This window comes from Cnephaeus nilssonii, assembly GCF_951640355.1.
Source record: "Cnephaeus nilssonii genome assembly, chromosome: 22".
NCBI lineage: Eukaryota > Metazoa > Chordata > Mammalia > Chiroptera > Vespertilionidae > Cnephaeus > Cnephaeus nilssonii.
The window spans coordinates 10,463,172-10,478,570 of record NC_137093.1 but is presented as its reverse complement, the minus strand read 5'-3'; the positions used below and the strand labels follow the sequence as shown (position 1 = coordinate 10,478,570).

Sequence of the window (15,399 nt, the reverse complement as noted above, 5' to 3'; positions counted from 1 at the left end):
AGGAAAGCTGAGGAGACAAAGACAAGTGAGAGAGCAAAGGAAGCCTTGGGTGTGCTGTATGAGGTTGGCATGATGGGAGCTTGACTTAACATACGCGCACACTCGCTGGCTGCAACCCAGCTGACCTCGGTGACAGCAGGTCCCAACAGCTGCGCTCTCTCCAACACTAAGTTTGGGAAATTGATTCTTCTCACAACTTTTGATCAGTCTGATTTGCAGAAAGTGGCTCTGGTTGTCACACTGCTCTCAGCAATGGGCATTTTTTCATCTTTTTCTTCCTCCAGAGCAAAGAGAGGGGACGTCTCCAGCTGGGCCCACGCTGACCGAGGGGAGCCGCCTCCCAAGCATTCCCAGCAAAGCCCTCCTGACAGAAACTTTGCTGCAGAGAAATGAGGTGGAGAAACAAAAGTGAGTGGGGAGGGACAGGCAGGCTCCTGCTGCCCCACCTCGCTGTGAGGTGGGACCAGGAAAGGCACCCCTGCCCAGGACAGCTGGGGATCCAGATGCAAGTTGGAGGTGAAGACACAGGCCTGGGTTTGCGCTCCATCTCGGTAGTTCAGTGGCCACCCTGGGCAGGTCAGCTCACCTCTCTGAGCTTCAGTTTCCCCAACTGGAAAATGGGGCTAATGGTAATTTATTAGCCAGGGTTCTCCAAAGAAACAGAACCAGCAGGATTTTTTTAATTAATTGAGATGTGTTTTCAAGGACTTAAATCACACAATTGGGCTGGCAAATCTGAGCTGGTAGACCTGGCCAGCGGGCTAGAAACTGTCAGGCAGGAGTCAGTGTTGCAGTCTTGAGGCAGAACTTCTTCCTTGGTTTTGTTTTAAGACCTTCAACTAGTTAGGTCAGGCCTACCTACATTAGTGAGAATATTCTCCTTTACTAATGTCAACTAATCGTAGATGTTAACCACATCTACAAAATACTTCACAGAAACACCTAAATTAGTGTGTGATGGGATGAATGGATACTATAGCTTAACCATGTGGACACTTAATATAACCATCACACATGATATCAACTCCTAGTCTGCCATGGGAATGAAACGAGGTGACTCCTGTGCATTCTTATTAGCCTGGCACTCACACAGAGGAGTGTATGTCAGTAAATAGTGTTTTTACAGTGGTGCAGCAGGAATAGTTATAGAGCCACCTACTGTGTGCTGGTCACTGTTTTAGAGACACAGCAGTGAATAAAAGGTACAAAACTCTCTGCCCTCCTAGAGTTTACTTCCTAGTGAGGAAGACACAAATGAGTAAGATAAATAAAACAAGCGATGTGTTAGATGATGATAAAGGTTTGAGGAAAAACAAAGCGGGGGAGGAAGAGGATGAGATGGAGGGCTGAAGTTTTAAACATAATGTTGGGGGAGGCCTCACTGAGAAGGTGAGCAAAGTCCTAAGGAGGCAAGGGGGTGAGCCCTGCAGGTACATAGGGGAAGGGTGTCACAAGCAGAGGGAACAGCCAGTGCAAAGGGCCTAAGGCTGGCGTACTGGAACAGCAAGGAGATGAATGTGGCTGGAGCAGAGTGAAGGAGGGGGAGGAGGTGAGATCAGAGGTAAAGGGGGCTCCTTCCCTAGAGTCTCTGAATCTGATGCTGTAAGGCCAGGTTTTGCCTAAACCCTTCACTAGTCCAGGTAGGACCTCTCTCTGCTGCGATACTTGCATTACATCCGAACTGGGCCCCAATAGGCTGGATGGACATCCCAAACTCCTGCCAAAGGGAGGGGGGAAATGCCTCCGGGGCAGTAATAGTAGCTGACGGTACTGAGGAACACACTAAGCATGCTTACAATACCCACTGAAGCAGACCCCATCAGAAACCCCACTTTATAGACCAGGAAATTGAGGCCCAGAGAGAAGTTGCTGGCTGCCATAAGCCCCTCCCCCCAAAAATGCTGCCAGAAACTTAACTGGCCCAACCATTATGGAGGCCACATATCAGCAAAACAGTGGTTGCAGTTAAATGCCTAAATGTCGAGTTTAAGGACGTGTTGTCTTTAAGACGGTGGAGATTACAGGAAATGGGCAAGGGGATAGGAAACTGGGGTGGGGCTCAGGCAAGACCCATTCATTGAGCAGAGCTGGCACGAGCAGGCCCGGTCTCTCCACAGGGGCCTTCAAGAAGTACAAATCACTTTGGCAGCCAGACTGGGGGAGGCAGAGGAAAAGATCAAGGTCCTACATTCAGGTATGTATGTGGCACATGGCCCTGGCCCTATCAGACCATGAGGAGGAAGAGAGGCTCTGACACTATGAACATAGGCCCAGGTGTTTCAGAATCAAGAGGGTAAGAAGGGAGTTTGGGAAAGGGAAGGAGAGAAATTTATATTACCCAGCAGGGGACTGAGCCCCCAGTCCCTGGAGGCCATACTACTGTGGAGAGAAGGTTTGAGCTAGAGTTAAAATAGGGGTGGCAAATGTAAGGCCTTCCGTGTCCCAGCACCCAACTAAGCCAGTCAGTCATGTTAGAGAAGACAGTAGGGTGGGGTGGGATCTGGGGCAAACTGGAGAACCCAGCCTTATCTAAAGAGCACCAGCCAGGCACTGCCTTATGGCCTAGTGTGGCCAATCCCTTCAATTTTCCTAGAAAAATCAGAAATCTGGAATTTTATGAGAAATCCCTCATTTATTATCATATACTTATATCTGTTGGCTTGGTTACTCCTCCCTGTCCCCCTTACTTGCCAGGTCTGAATCTCAGGGTGGGTGAGCAATGGGTAGATCATCCTACCCTGGTGACCTAAGAGTGCTAGAAGGCTCAGACCCTAGACCATGGGCGAGACAGCCTCCCTCCCCACCCCAGCCACTCCACATGCCTCTCACCAGCTTGAAGCCCCTCTAGAATCTGTCACCAGTTCTAACCACAAGAAAGGTCTTTCCTCACTACCCTAGACCTCATTCTGCCTTCCAGGCCCTGCAGGAGTGGGTTCCACCTCCCTGGGGGCGGGCAGCCTCACCTGGCTCTTTACTTTTTCCCAGCGCTGAAGGCCACACAGACAGAGCTGCTGGAGCTGCGGCGGAAATACGATGAGGAGGCGGCGTCCAAGTAAGTGAACACCTGCTGAGGTATGCCTCCCCCCTCTGACCCTCCCAGACATGCCTTCTCTTTCTGATTCTGTAGGAGGCACCCATTTTATTAACACCCTCTGCTCCCCACCCCACAGAGGCACACAGCTCTATTCAATGGTCATTGCTGTGCCATTTATGTACAGCAGACTATAAGTGGCATTCTGGGTCTACTGGGCAGGGACCTGCGCCTTACCCAGCCTCCTGGGGCTGCCCCACTCCCCAACTCCACAGTCCAACCCTCAGGGCCAAGTGTCATTCACTTAAATTACTCTGTACTCAATGTTTCTTCAGGATTTAAGACATTGTTTACTTCACAAACACTTATTTAGTGCTTTCTATTTCCCCGGTACTGTGCTGAGTCCCTGGAGGAAACATTAGAACATAGCCCTGGCGGACACTGACTGATGTACAGTGATAAATTCATTCATTCACATACACTCCTGAGCATTTCCTGTATGCCCAGTACTGTTCTGGGCACATGGTAAATGCAGTGAAGGGAAGAACAGGAACAGCAAGAGGGAATAACAGGGAGAGGTGGGTTCCCTGAGGTGGTGACTTTCAGTGTGAGACCTGAAATATGAGCAGGAGATGGCCACATGAAGAACGCTGGGGAGTGTGCTCTGAGCAATTGGAAAAGCTTGTGCAGAAGAGGGCCCTGAACATGCACGGAGCACATGTGTGGCTTATAGTCACCAAATGCTCCCCACACGCCTCCTTTGGCCCCCACCCCACACCGGCAGAGGGGCAGCCAAGGTGGAAGAGGCCTGTTCAGACCCCCCTAGGTGCTGAAGGGAGGAGGGCAGCAAAGTACATAAATGGCCACTATGGGGGAGTAGGGAGGGCACCTCGGATGACACTTTGGCCCTGGTTCTCTTGAGGAAGGCATTCCAGGCAGAAGGCACAGTAGGAGCAAAAGCTGGGAGGTGCAGCTCTGCAACAGCTTCAGAGAGTGGACCCTGGGGAGCTGAGAGGCCAGGCTGCAGCCCGAGGCCCATTTCCATTTCCCCGCAGCCTGGGTTCTTTTCCATCCAGCCTGGTTCCTCCAGTAAGAAGAGTGGAAGGCAGCCTCCTTGGCCCTCAGTTTTGAGACCCTTGGGGTCAGGCAGGGGCTGGGGGGTATCAGTATGGGTAGGGGGCCTGGTGGTGGCCAGAGTCCCTTCCTCAGGGCCTCGTCTTTCTGTCTCAGGGCAGATGAAGTCAGCCTGATCATGACCAACCTGGAGAAAGCTAATCAGGTGAGGAAACCTGTGCTGGGGGGCGGGGGGCTCATTTTGCACGTGGTGGGGGTCTCGAGCCAGGCTGGGAGGAAGGGCTGTGCTCAATCTGTATTTATTGAACTATGTGACATACAGAGTGCTGAGGCTGGGAGATGTCTGAGCTGCTGGAGGAAGGAGAGTGAGGGTGCAGACAGAATACTCAGAAATAGGATGGTCCAGGCAGCAGCAGTCAGAGAAGGGGCATTTGACCCAGATTCAGGAGTCAGGGAAGACATCCTGGAGGAAGGACCATGGAGCTGAGTCCCGATAAATCAGTCCAGACTGCAAAAGGATGGCATTCCAGGACAGGGAACGGCCTGGGCAAAAGCTGGGAGGCAGCCTGCACAGCAGGCAGGAGGCCTCTCTAGGTGTCTTTGCACAGCAGAAGGAGGGAAGCAGAGCACTGGCCAGTGATCCCAGCCCGCAAGTGCCCATCTCCAGGCCAAGTTGGGACATGGGTCTCTCCCAGCCAAGACTGAGTGAGGAGCCAGGGTTGGTGATGGAGCACAAGCCTGGGTCTGCTTCTCTCCCTCTCTCCCCACCTGGGGTCTCCTCCAGCACTCTATCGGTAAATTCCCAGAAGTGGGGTTGCTGGGGAAAGGATTGGTGCACTTATAATTTGGCAGATGTGGCCAAACTGCCCTCCATGGGGTTGGACCAATTTACACTCCATCCCGCAAGGTAGGAATGGGCCTGTGTCCCCGCCTCGCCAGTACCGCCTGTCATCAGACTCAAAGATCTTTGCCAGTCAACTAGGCTAAAGAAAAGGGATCTTAGTTTAAATAGAAAGCATTTTTCGTGTTTATTTTTTCTGAGTATAAACTAAAACCTGCTTGTTATAGAAAGTATAGAGAAGGAAATAAATGTCATCATATTAGGTTTTTAATATCCTGAATGTGAACAAGCAGATTCTGGAGCAGAGCAGATCAGTGCTGTTACTGACATAGCAATAACCATGCCAGTTTGCCCCGATTCTTATATGGGGTGATGGGGCAAAAACCAGCTGGCACCCTAAATGCACCAGAGTTTGTAGTATACGTTAGCCCCTCTAGCCCCGCCACCCCCAGATTGGAATCTGGGTAGTTGTTCTGAGAGAGGGACCTTCTGAGGGAGGGAGATAAATTACCTCCTGAGTGTCACCGGTGAACAGAAGAGCGGGGGTCCAGGGTTTAGCATGTGGAATGCAAATGCTTCTCTCCAGGGGCAGATAAGACTGGTAGTGTTAAACCCAGCTTTATAGCCCAGGGGATGTCTCCACAGTCTGGGGCTCATCCCCCTCGAAATGTAAACACAGGCCCTCAGGGAGGTAAATATCTCTGGCATTCTCACCAGCTCATCTGTCATAAATTGTCTTCCAAGGCCTGTCTTTTAGCCCAGATCCCAAGCTTCAGTCAGATTTGCTCAGAAAGCCCTAACTGCAGAAACAAGAATATTTTCTCTACAACCCCACACACCCAAACATAAATGACTTGAAGCTTTTCTGGAATAAGGCAGGATACAATAAATAAACAAATCCATTAAAAAATAAACAGAATGTGCCAAAACCGGTTTGGCTCAGTGGATAGAGCGTCGGCCTGCGGACTCAAGGGTCCCAGGTTCGATTCCGGTCAAGGGCATGTACCTTGGTTGCGGGCACATCCCCAGTAGGGGGTGTGCAAGAGGCAGCTGATCGATGTTTCTCTCTCATCGATGTTTCTAACTCTCTATCCCTCTCTCTTCCTCTCTGTAAGAAATCAATAAAATATATTTAAAATAAATAAATAAATAAATAAATAAATAAATAAACAAACAAACAGAATGTGCCCTAGCTGATTGGGTTCAGTGGATAGAGCATTGGCCTGCAGACTGAAGGGTCCTGGGTTCGATTCTGGTCAAGGGCACATGCGGGGGTTGCTGGCTTGATCCCCAGTAGGGGGCATGCAGGAAGCAGCTGATCCATGATTTTCTCTCTCATCATTGATGTTTCAATCTTTCCCTCTCCTTCCTCTGTGAAATCAATAAAAATATATTTAAATAAATAAATAAATAAATAAATAAATAAATAATTTGTGGGGGGGGGGGGTCTCTGTGTGTACATAATGTGCATAGCATCCTGATTGTCAAGGTCAGTGTGTAAGTTAAACATAATCACTATGCCCTGTGTCACCAGCTGAGGGTAAAAATAAAGTTGCAGCTGTTCTAATTTTTTAAGTAATGCCTCAAGATCCCACATACCCTGTTGATGTTAATAAAGTTAACCAGTTATTGACACACGTGTCAGGCACCAAGCTGAAATGCCTAATGAGTTGTGTTTTACCAAATCACTTAATAAAAAACAACTCTAGAAGGTAGTTGTTTTTATAATCCTCATTTTGTAGATAGGGAAACTGAAGCTAGGGAGATGAAATCTCTTACCCAAGGTCACACACCCAGGAAGTGACAATGTACAGATTTCTCTCCAAAGCCACAAGGCTGTGTTGTTAACATTTAGATGCTTCCTCCCAGGCTTTTATTCTCAGAAATGTTTGACGAGTTAAGATGCCCATAGACCCAATTCAGTAAACCGCCTTTTTCTGACTTAGCAGTATTTCAGTATGTCTCTGCAGTAGATGTGTTTCATTTTCCCCATTTCACAAAGGAAAGCTGAGACCCAGGGAGGGGAAGTGCCTTCCCCCGGGGCCTTCAATAGCTTGTGGGCTGGGAGCCACCTCAGCAGATGCCCCATCCAGGATTCCACACCAGGTGGCAGGGGAGCTGGAAACAAACTCGCCTTCTGACCAGACAGGCCTGAAGTTTACTTGGGATACAGAGTGGCCTGGAAGTGGGTAAAAAGTTGCCCATCCCATCAAGACAGCATCTCCCTCCTGCCCTTGTGGATTGGGAATGTTCTGACCCCTCTTGGAATCTCAAGAACCCTGGGGGAACCAAAAGCCAAGTCAAGGGTTCAAGATCCAAAAAGTAGGGCCCTCAGCCCTCAGCCCTGCCTGCCCAGCCCATGCCTAAGACGGTGGAGGGAGAAGGTGGAGGGCCAGGGTGACATCCATTGTGGCCCCATTCACTTCTTAACCACATTTGTCCCATTCTCCTCAGAGAGCTGAGGCTGCCCAGCGGGAGGTGGAAAGTCTTCGGGAACAACTTGCCTCTGTCAACAGCTCCATCCGCCTGGCCTGCTGCTCCCCCCAGAATCCCGGTGGGGTAAGGATGGTGGGAGAGCCAGAGGGGAAGGTTGGGAAAGGCCATGTTTGTGGTTATGAATATATGGGTTGTTTGTGTGCATCTATGCGAAATTGTGCACACAGATGTGTGGGTTTCTGATGCTTATAGTGGGAGTAGCATCTTAATTGCTAAGGTCACTGTGTAGTTAAACAATAACTACGACTTGCTTCAACAGTTAAGGGTAAAAATACAGCCCCAGCTCTTTTAACTTTTCAAGCTCAAGCTTCCATATATCCTAATTAACTGGAAGTTCAGTATCTTCTTTTAAAGGTCACCTCACACCCAATTGTCCAAAAATGCCAGAAACTTACTCAGACCAAAGAGGATCATTCCTATTGCCAAATGTCTGCCCCGCAAGAGGGCAAGGGAGTGGGAAGGTATGATCAATGGAGCAGCAGTGCAGTTTTGGTGAATGTCACCAAGTGTCACTGTTGACAGCTGGTCTCACACTGCTTGGTGAATGCTTGGGACTACATCCTGCTGGTTCTCTGTATCCTTCCAGACCCAAACAAAAATACATAACAAGATCTGAGGTTAATGCTCATATTTAGCCATTCGCGCCCAAAACATGCCAGCGGTTATTCCAATGCCACACGCTATGAAGAGCCAATTTTCTGTCATTAACCCTGAAGTCTCTGTATTATTTTTAAATATATTTTTATTTATTTCAGAGAGGAAAGGAGAGGAGAGAGAGATAGAAACATCAATGATGAGAGAGAATCATTGATTGGCTGCCTCCCACACGCCCCCCACTAAGGATTGAGACCACAACCCGGGCACGTGCCCTTGACCCGAATCGAACCCGAGACCTTTCAGTCTGCAGACCGATGCTGTATCCACTGAGCCAAACCGGCTAGGGCCTGAGGTCTCTGTATTAAGCCTGGTTGGCTAGTGCATCTTTTTCTTTCCCCCTGGTTGGTGTCCCTTTGGGTCCCAGGATCATTTCCTGCCAAAGGATTTTAGTCAGAACCACCCCAACCTATCCTTGTGTCATATATTAGGAGTCTCCATCTCTCTTCTGTCAGAAAACCTTGAATTCCTTATGTAAATTGGTCCGCCTACTTTCAGATCTCTGCAGACAAGGCATTAGATTCACGATTCCTTATATAACAGGTCTACCCCAGGGTGACTTATTGTCTCCACCCATGAACCTGAAGTGACCGGCATAATTTTAACCTCACCTGCCACCCTGTCTGTTTCTGTTTGAATATTGGAATGTGCGTCTGTTTGTGACCTTTGAAAAATGACTCTAACTGTGCCTCAGTTTCTTCATCTGTATAAGTAAGATCTACATTATAGGACTGTTAAGAGGATTACATGTAAAATACCTAAAATGGGACTTGGCTCAATCTATGCTCAGTAAATATTTGATGCTACTATGACTATTATTATTAATACTAGAGGCCTGGTGCATGAAAATTCATGAACTGGAGAGGGGGTTCCTCAGCCCGGCCTTCCCCCTCTCACAGTCCGGGAGCCCTCAGGGGCGGGAGGTGACCTGGCAATCAGGGGAAGGCTATGCCCCCATCACACTTCTGCTGCTGCCTCTGCTGGCAGTGCAAGCCTCGGCCGGCCCTGGTTACCTGAGCCTTGGGCAGCCCTGAGTGGCTGGGCAGCCGCCATCGAGGCTTGTCTGTGCCTCAGGCGTTGGCTGGGCAGCCACCATCCAAGGCTTGCCTGTGCCTTGGTCCGGCCCTGGGCGGCTGGGCAGCCGCTATCCGAGGCTTGCCTGCGCCTCGGGCTGGCCCTGGGTGGCTGAGGGCTGAGGAGACTGGGGGACTCCAGAGGCAGGCGCACGGAGCGGCCGGACCCGCCTGGAGGCTGGCCCGGCCATGCTGCGCGCCTGCTGCCCCTGTGGGGCTGAGAGGACTGGGCACTGCCATCTTGTGGCTGTGGGCACCGCCATCTTTGAGGGTGTGGCAGTCGATTAGCATATTCCCTTCTTATTGGCTGTGGGTGCCACCATCTTTGTGAGGGTGTGATGGTCAATTAGCATATTCCCTCTTTATTAGATAGGATGGTTTTGGTGTGTCTGGGTTTTTGACCACAAGAGCAATGGTCTTTTTGAGCACATACATGTCTGTGTGTGTCTGGTGATGTCCACATGAGTATGTCTCCTTGACACCTGTGTATTTCTCTGTGTGTGTCAGCATGAGTATTCAGGCAGGTGTGTGTGTCAGTGTGTGTTGTGGCTTATTGATATGTCCACCTGTGTCTATGTCCCAGGAGGTGGTGTGTGTGTCACTGTGCCTGGATGTCTGCACGACACAGAGTGAACACGACAGAGACTGAGAGAGCAACAGCTCAGGAGGATGCCTAAGAGAGAATTTGCTGATGGATCTTAATTAACCCCCATGGAACCCAGCAAATGCCTGTGCTAATCAGCCACCAGGATCTTGGCTAGTTTGGGGGCGAGCTTTTCTGAGCACAACAGTGGCACTCGATGCTAATTAATTTAATGTGTTAATGGCATCCGCTTCCTGTTTTAATTGTCACTTATCTCCATGGAAGAATACCCAGGGTTGGCAGTGATGGGTTTTTATTTTGATTTGATTTGTTTTTGTAAAGCTTCTTAGATTCATTTGTAACTGAACTCAAAATCAGCCTGACTTCAGTTTCCCTCAAACCGAAACCTCTTTGTCTTCATCTAGGACAAAGGGACCATTTCCTAAAACCTAGAGAAGCAGTGGGATTTGGGGCTGGTGGTAAATTAGGAAAAGGAAGGAACCACCCCTAATGTGACCTGTGGCTGCAAGGTGTCAGGTCTAACCAGTGGGTCTTACTGCCTGGAATGGAGACATCCTGCACCCATTTTAGAAACCCAAAACTTTGTCTATGCTGTTCCCTCTGCTGGGAACACCCTAGCCCCACACTTCCTCACCCTGACCCTGGTCCTGATCCTGACCCTGACATTCTAACCCTGACACACTAACACTGACCCTGACCCCAACCCTAATCCTTAACTCTAACCCCAGTTCCTAACCCTAGCTCTCACCTCTGATCCTGACCCTATTGACTTTTTGCTGAGTCATAATAGCTATTTTGGCTGAGTCATACTATTTTTACATGTTCTTTTTTTGCTGAGTCATGCTAGCGGATTGTTGACAAGTCATGCTGGCGGTATTTGTGGAGTCGTGCTAGAGATTTTTGCTGAGTCATACTGTCAAATGTTTGCTGAACCATGCTAGTGATTTTTTTTGCTGAGTCATGGTACTGGTGTGTGTTTTTTTTACTGAGTCATGCTAGTGAATTTTTGCTGAGTCATGCTAGCAGGTATTTGCTGGGTCATGGTTTTAATTTTTGCTGAACCATGCTTGTTATTTTTGCTGAATCATGGTATTGACTCTACTGAGTCATGATTTTGATTTTTGCTGTGTCGTAGTTTTAACAAATGTTTTAGTGAAGTATCCTATATAATAAAACCCTAATATGCAAATCGACCAAACGGTAGAACAACCAGTCACTATGATGCGCACTGACCACCAGGAGGCAGACGCTCAACGCAGGAGCTGCCCCCTGGTGGTCAGTGCACTCCCACAGAGGAAGCACCGCTCAGCCAGAAGCCAGGCTCATGGCGGGCGGTAAGGAGCGAGGGGTCCCAAACTGCAAGAGCCCTGGACTGCGAGGGGGATGTCTGACTGCTGGCTTAGGCCTGATCCCCCGGGGGCATCAGGCCTAAGCTGGCAGGCAGACATCCCCCGAGGGGTCCCAGACTGCGAGAGGGCACAGGCCAGGCTGAGGGAACTATTCTCCCCAACCCCCCAGTGTCCGAATTTCATGCATCGGGCCTCTAGTACTATACATAAGGGAAAATGTGCATATCATAAGTGTACAACACATTGAATTTTTCAGAATGAACACACCCCATAACCAGCATCTAGATCAAGTAGAATATTCCCAACCCCCCAGAACCTGTGTTTGTATCTGATCTTAATTGAATAACACATACATCTTTGTGTCTGGTTTCTTCACTCCATATTATATCTGGGAGAGTCATCCTTATTGTGTTGGAGTAGTTGTAGATTATTCTTTTTCATTCCTGTATAGTATTCCATTGTGGGAGTATACCATAGTCTATCCACATTCTCTTGTTGTTAGACATTTGGAGGGTTTCCAGTTTGGGGCTATTACAGAGAGGCTGCTGTGAACATGTGTCCTGATGTCCAGGTCTTGGTGCAGAAGGCCTGCATTTCTCCTGCATATATAACCAATGAGTGGAAGCACATACGTTCCCTTTCAGTGGATGCTGCCAAGCAATCTTCTAAATCTCTAACGTGTTCTTGAACTTCATCACGGTTTAGACACATCTTCCTCCAGAAAATCTTTCCTGCTCACTTCCCCTCCCACCTGTTTAGTTTCAAGAATAGAGGGAAAGGCATCCAGGCTGGTAGGTCCAGCCTGGACAAGGCTCGGAGGTAGAAAGAGAAAAGCCATTGGCCTGTCAAACAAGCTGACTGCTCTGTGGGGCTCAGCACTAAGACCGTACCACAAATGGATCTCCCGTTTTGTTTGGGACTCAGGTGGGGAGGCCGGCCCTGCCGCCCCTCAAAACCCCCCTTTGTCCTCAGGATAAGGTGAACTTCACACTGTGCTCGGGCCCGCGGCTCGAGGCTGCCCTGGCCTCCAAGGATCGGGAGATCCTGCGGCTGCTAAAGGATGTGCAGCACCTCCAGAACTCTCTGCAGGAGCTGGAGGAAGCCTCCGCCAACCAGATTGCCGACCTGGAACGGCAGCTCACAGCCAAGTCCGAGGCCATCGAGGTAGGTCTTTGGGGAACAGGTGGGCAGATGGGAGATGGGTGGGACATTCCCAGGCAGAAGGACAGCCCAGCCTCACCGTCTTTGTTTGCTCCTCTAGAAGCTGGAAGAGAAGCTCCAGGCACAGTCTGACTATGAAGAAATTAAAACAGAGCTGAGGTACTGTGCAGTGGGGCTCAACAGACCCCAGCCCTCTTCCCTGGCTGGGGCCACCCGGGCAGATGGCCAGGGCCCTTGGCAGAATCCATCACCTTTCTCCCTCCCACCACACTCCACTTTGTGATGCCCTTATCTCTTCTCCACTGGTATTTGGGTGTCATGCGCAGTCCTTTGCCATCAAGAGCTGCCTGTTGGAGAACATGCAAGGCAGCCGAGTTGTCGGTGGTGTGCCTGGGGGGAGACGGGGATGATGCATTGATCAGATAAGCTCAAGTGGGCCAGTGTGGGAATCGGTTAGCACCGCACCTCTCCTGGTAACATTGGAACCAGTTCACAAGCCCCCTACTTAAAGCCTTGTTACCATGAGTCCAGCGTTGTGCGGGTCCGGGGGGTGAGGGCAGTTGTTCTCAGCGAAGATAAGCCCGTGGAAGTGCCTCCCAAGGCCTCTCCCCAAGCCAGGGAAGCATGGCTGCTTCACTCTCCGCTTTCTCTGGCAGCATCCTGAAAGCCATGAAGCTGGCCTCCAGCACCTGCAGCCTCCCCCAGGTGAGTGTCTGCCACTCTGCCAAGGGACAGGCTGCCCCTGAGAGCCTTCCACCAACCACACCCTCCCAGCCTGGCCTCTTATCTCCTCAGAGCCTGGCCAAGCCCGAGGACTCGCTGCTCATGGCCAAGGAGGCCTTCTTCCCTGCACAGAAGTTTCTGCTGGAAAAGCCGGGTCTCTTGGCCAGCCCTGGTAGGGGAGGGGATGTTCTCGGGTTGGGGCTGTGATGGGTCCCTGGCCTCCTCCATGCCCACGGACCACTGCCTTCCGCTGAGGCAGGAGAGTGATGGAGAAAAGGGGTGCACAGTGATTGACACCTGCTGTGTGCCTGGCACTGAGCTGGGCACCATCCATGTCGAACAGTTGGCAGCTGTCCCACAGGATGTCCACACACATTCACACACACACTCAAGGACAAACAGCTCACTCAGGCCCCCTACGATCACCAAAGGCTCCACGCAGACCCAAGCCTTCATGAGCAATAGGATGAGGTCACGGGACAAGGAGGGCATTCACATCGCACCCCCGCAGCAGACATTGCTCTCTCCCAAATCACCTGCTCAGCCACTTGCCCCTTCTTCCTACCCAGCGACTCCGGGACCTTGTAGCTGTGCGGCTCCAGCCAAAACTCTGTGCCTCCGTTTCCTAACCTACAAAATGGGGGCAGTGATGGGGCCTACTTCATGGATGAGGCGGGTACAGGTCGGGCGGGTGCCGGGGAAGTGGGTACTCCTGCGGGATGGGATTAATCCAAACTCCCCACCCCAGGCGGCGGTGCTGGGCCTATAACAATTGCTCAGTTAATGTTCTTCATGGCAGGCGGGAGGGCTCTCCAGAGCAGGCCATTGGGCCAGGCCTTGAAGGATGGGGATTTGAGAATAGGGGAGGGGCTGCTGGCAGAAGCAGCAGTGTCAGCACTGGAAGCCTATAGCACTTCTCTCCTTCCCTCTTCTTTCCCCTCCCCCCTTCTCCCGCTTCCTCTCTCCCCTGCCTCTGGATTTCTGTCTCTATGTATGTTCTCTCTGTCTTTGTCTCCTTCTTTCTCTCTCTCCATCTGTCTTTCACTCTGTCTCTCTGCCGGTCTCCCTCTGTGTCTGTCTGTCTCTCATGATTTCTCTCATGTAATTTCTCTCTGCCTCTCTTTTTTCTCTCTCTCTTGTGTCTCTTTCTCTGTGTATGTCTCTCATTATTTCTCTCCCTGTCTTACTCTCTGTCTGTCTCTCCTCTCTCCTTCTGTGTGTCTCTCTCTAGAGGAGGACCCTTCGGAGGACGATTCCATCAAGGACTCTCTGGGCATGGAGCAGCCCTACCCGTCTCCTTCACAGCTCCCGCCACCGCCACCACCAGGGCCGGAAGACCCCCTGTCCCCAGTCCCTGGGCAGCCCCTGCTGGGCCCTAACCTGGGCCCTGATGGCCCTCGAACTTTCTCACTGTCTCCTTTCCCCAGCCTGGCTCCAGGGGAGAGACTGGCAGGGGACGTGCTGCTGTCTAAGCACATGATGCCCCCGGCCGCCTTCAAGGGAGAGGCAGGCAGCCTGCTGGTGTTTCCCCCGGCCTTCTACAGCGCCAAGCCCCCCACAGCCCCTGCCACCCCAGCCCCTGGCCCTGAGCCTCCTGGGGGCCTGGAGCCGGCTGATGGTGGCGGGGGCAGCACGCCTGGGGCAGGTGCCGGAGCAGAGGAGGAGCAGCTGGACACGGCGGAGATTGCGTTCCAAGTGAAGGAGCAGCTGCTCAAGCACAACATCGGGCAGCGGGTGTTCGGCCACTACGTGCTGGGACTGTCACAGGGCTCGGTCAGTGAGATACTGGCCCGGCCCAAGCCCTGGCGCAAGCTCACGGTGAAGGGCAAGGAGCCTTTCATTAAGATGAAGCAGTTCCTGTCGGACGAGCAGAACGTGCTGGCTCTGAGGACCATCCAGGTGCGGCAGCGAGGTGAGTGCTGGCCGCAGGGTCTGAGAACGCGGGCTCTGGATTCAGAGCCAGGCTCAGCCGCCTCCAGCTGTGTGACCTCTAGCAAGTGACTTTGCCTTTCTGTGCCTTACTTTCCTCCTCTGTAAAATAAGGAAATGCATCCTCTCTCCCTCCTTCCTGAGGCCTGTGGCTGCCCCTCTCGCCCCATCTGGCCCTCATGGCACAGTTCAATAATGGTGGGAAAAGGCTGGGTCTCAGGGCCTGTTCTGGCAGCTACACCCTAAGCACCTTGAAGCCTCAGTTTACCCATCCATTAAATGGCCTGGGTGACCACTAACTGTGCCAGACTTAATTTTAGGCTAATCCATCTGAAGGGCCCAAACTCTGACCTCACAAACACCCGAGTTTGAGTCTCAGCTCTGCCCTTCACCCATGGGGTGGCCTCAGGCAGCTCACTTGCTTCCTGTGCCTCAGCTTCCCCATCCATCAGCCTCCAAGGGGG

The 15,399-nt window shown here is 51.3% G+C and overlaps 1 protein-coding gene across 1 annotated transcript in view; it reads left to right on the top strand.

The window, feature by feature from the left end:
• CUX2 (cut like homeobox 2) overlaps positions 1-15,399 on the top strand; it is a gene marked incomplete at its 3' end in the record, with an annotated part of 211,687 nt that overhangs the window by 181,375 nt on the left and 14,913 nt on the right. Inside the window, exons 6-15 of the mRNA XM_079763264.1 lie at positions 285-408; positions 2,118-2,194; positions 2,986-3,052; positions 4,262-4,310; positions 7,401-7,505; positions 12,095-12,286; positions 12,384-12,442; positions 12,940-12,988; positions 13,079-13,178; positions 14,238-14,922. Of these exons, the coding sequence (XP_079619390.1) occupies positions 285-408; positions 2,118-2,194; positions 2,986-3,052; positions 4,262-4,310; positions 7,401-7,505; positions 12,095-12,286; positions 12,384-12,442; positions 12,940-12,988; positions 13,079-13,178; positions 14,238-14,922 (1,507 nt within the window). The remainder of the gene's footprint in view (positions 1-284; positions 409-2,117; positions 2,195-2,985; positions 3,053-4,261; positions 4,311-7,400; positions 7,506-12,094; positions 12,287-12,383; positions 12,443-12,939; positions 12,989-13,078; positions 13,179-14,237; positions 14,923-15,399) is intronic.